The 2,950-nt window shown below is 56.5% G+C and overlaps 1 protein-coding gene across 3 annotated transcripts in view; it reads right to left on the reverse strand.

The window, feature by feature from the left end:
- Positions 1–1,940: 1,940 nt before the first annotated feature.
- The window catches only part of JAKMIP1 (janus kinase and microtubule interacting protein 1), a 73,583-nt gene continuing 72,573 nt past the window's right edge, over positions 1,941–2,950 (reverse strand). For all 3 annotated transcript variants that reach the window (XM_006877307.1, XM_006877309.1, XM_006877308.1), the window contains one exon: positions 1,941–1,991. In XM_006877307.1, the coding sequence (XP_006877369.1) occupies positions 1,941–1,991 (51 nt within the window). The remainder of the gene's footprint in view (positions 1,992–2,950) is intronic.

Genomic DNA, 2,950 nt, shown 5'->3' on the forward strand with positions numbered 1-2,950 from the left:
CAGGCTGCAGGGAATCACAGCTGGGGGGAGTCACAAGTTTAGGGGGGGTCACAGCTGGGGGGAGTCACAGCCTGGAGGGGGGTCACAGCTGGGGAGGTCACAAACTGAGTCTCGGTGGGTCCAAGCAGAGGAGGGTGTCACTTAGCACCCTGAATCCTGGGTCTGGGTTGATGGCCCTACCTGGCGTGGTACCCCTTTGGTGTGATCACATGGGGTGTGGTCTCTGAGGACTCCCAGCCCCCTCAGACTCCCTCACAGATCTGAATCCCAACTGGTCTCCTTCCCACTGTGCCCCTCTCACATTTCCCCCCCTGGCTGAGGGGCACTGGAGGGTCCTTCACTCCAGCTGTGACCTCAACTCCTCCTTCCCCAATTCACGGAGTGTGGGGGGCACAGGGCATACAGCGGCTACTTTTCTGGAGATATGTCCCCACTGCCCCCCTCAACAACAGAGACACAACAACTTCTGGAAACACTTCTCTTCTTGGGACTCCTGATGGGCCTCCCCCAACATCGCCCACACTGCCCTTAGGGAGGCCTCTGCCTCCAACAGCTCTCCCAGCTGGACTCAGGGGTGTCCACTTGGTTGTGATCCTAAGCATGGACCAGGTCTCTGAGGCAGGGGCTTCATCCCCCACAAATCCTTCTCCTCAGGCCCCTGCAAGTCAAGACCATGGCAGCTCAAATGTTGTGGCCACGGCACCTCCAGGGCCCAGGATTAACTGTCACATCCACAGGGGCGATGAGGCCCTAGCTGTCCTGGAAACTGGCCCTTGGCTGAGTCCTGCTCTCTGCGGCCTCCAGTTGTGGATCACTGCATGGGTGTGGACTTGTCCTGGGGACCTTTGTGGATGTTTCACCAGATGTATGCACACAGGCCAGGTCATCTCCATCCAATGCACAGTCAGGGATGCAGGTGATGAGGGGCCCCTCATCGGAGCCTGGTAACGGTACTTGTTCCAGTCTCATCTCTGTCCTGGTCTGGAAGGAGCTGCAGACACCCAGAATTCTCAGGGCGGCTGGCAGGCTGGTAAGCACTGCCCTTGAAGTAGCCTATTTGGCTGGTTTTTTGGTTCAAGAGGGGCTGGGGTTGCCAGAGGACTCAGTTTATTCCATAAGCTCGTGTTCCACCCTGTAAGATTAACGAAGAATTTGAGATGACACAAGAACCAAGCCCAAATTGCCCCAGTATCTCCTGCTCAGAGCCCACTCCACCCTCACCATCCTGACCCCTCTGCCAAACCACTGTGCTGCCTGAGGGCTCTCCAGCAATGTGGAAAAAGGCAGGGGACTCAGAGTCCTGGACTCCAGTGTCCACCCCGATCTGCTAGGACTTGGGCTGTTTTCCTCTGAGGCCTGGACCTCTCCTTTATTCATTCAACAAAGCCTGTGTGCTTCCTGCTTGTCCTGGGATGTAGAAGGCACGAGCCTTGTGCTCAGGGTTGGCCTCAGGGCCTCCCTGAGGGACTCTCCCCCTGGGCTGGCTCAGGCCAGAGCCCAGATCTAAGGTTTGGGTCCAGAGCAGGAACCGTGGAGTCCTGGAAACTCACAGCTGCCTGGGCGCTGTACTCAGGAGGGGGCTGGGTGTGGATTTAAAAAGCACACGTGGGCAGTTTGCACTCACCTGCCTGTCCACCTCCTGCCCATCCCCCCACCACATCTGGATCCCACCCATGAGAAAGCCCCAGATTGAGGCTCCCAAGAGAGAGCCTTGAGAAAACACAGGAAACCCACTTTCAGGATGAAACACCGCATGGGACAGGCAGATGACCAGGTCCCATTGTCCACTTTCATCCCGCCTGCCCCTTCCCCTACACCATGACCCCTGGGAGCCAGACAGGGAACCTTAGCATCAGACAGCGAGGCTCGTTCTGTCTGAGGTGCCGCTTTGCCCACATACAGTCAGGGTACCCACCCAGGCACTCGGCAACCGGGAATCCTCACGGCCACAGAATGAATGCTAGCGAGAAAAACAGAAACAGGAACAAAAACTATAAAACAAGACCAAACGAAAATGAGAAAAGAAGAAAAGAAAAGAAGAAAGATGTGAGACATGGAGTACGGGATTCAACGGCAACATTTCACAAGAACGGCAGCACCCGAGTCGTTCTCAGAAACGTTTTCTGCCATAAATACCTGGGGGAGACGTACCTCGGGGTTCCCCATGGTGGTCATACCTGTGAGTAAACCATGAATACCTGAGTAAGTCTTGGTTCTGGGGGTCCCTGAGGTGGTGGCCCCATTGTACATGTGAGTGAACCATAAACCCCTTGGGGCACTGTGCCTCGGGGGTCTCCACAGCATCCCTGCAGGGACTGTGGACACTGTGCTCGATGGGTCAGGAGAGATTCTGGTTTGTGGGGGTTGATGGGCTATGAAGCCTCACCCCTGATCTGAGTAGGCACTGGGAATCCTGAGTTGAGGTGGCCCATGGCTTTTGTGAGTCTTCTTTGTTGTCACTTGGCGATTCGTGTCCAACAGAACCAAGATTTGCCCCGTCCTGCCACATCCTCACAGTCAGGGGTGGGCTTCAGCTACTGTGGCTCTGTGTGTCTAGTTAAGCCCCAAGAAGATCCCATTAAAGCTGAAGAAGTCAGAACTCAGAGGGGCGAGCCCTAGGCCTAGGTCCACAGCAGGACTGGATGTGGACCACATCCCACCTCAAAGCCACACATCTGTGTGCTCTGTCCCACGTGGATGTTCAGCACCCCTTCTGGGGACAGCTCCCCTGAAGGCTGCAGTGACCTGTTAAAATGCACCTCCTCCCCCTCCCCGCATGGTCCCCCTGCCCTGGAGTCTCCAGGCTCCTGTTCAGATGATACCCTGGCCTTCCTACTCGTAAGCTGGTAGGGGTGCAAGTCAGGCTGCAGGGAATCACAGCTGGGGGGAGTCACAAGTTTCAGGGGGGTCACAGTTGGGGGGAGTCACAGCCTGGAGGGGGGTCACAGCT

This window comes from Chrysochloris asiatica, unplaced genomic scaffold (genome assembly GCF_000296735.1).
Source record: "Chrysochloris asiatica unplaced genomic scaffold, ChrAsi1.0 scaffold00472, whole genome shotgun sequence".
Classification (NCBI taxonomy): domain Eukaryota; kingdom Metazoa; phylum Chordata; class Mammalia; order Afrosoricida; family Chrysochloridae; genus Chrysochloris; species Chrysochloris asiatica.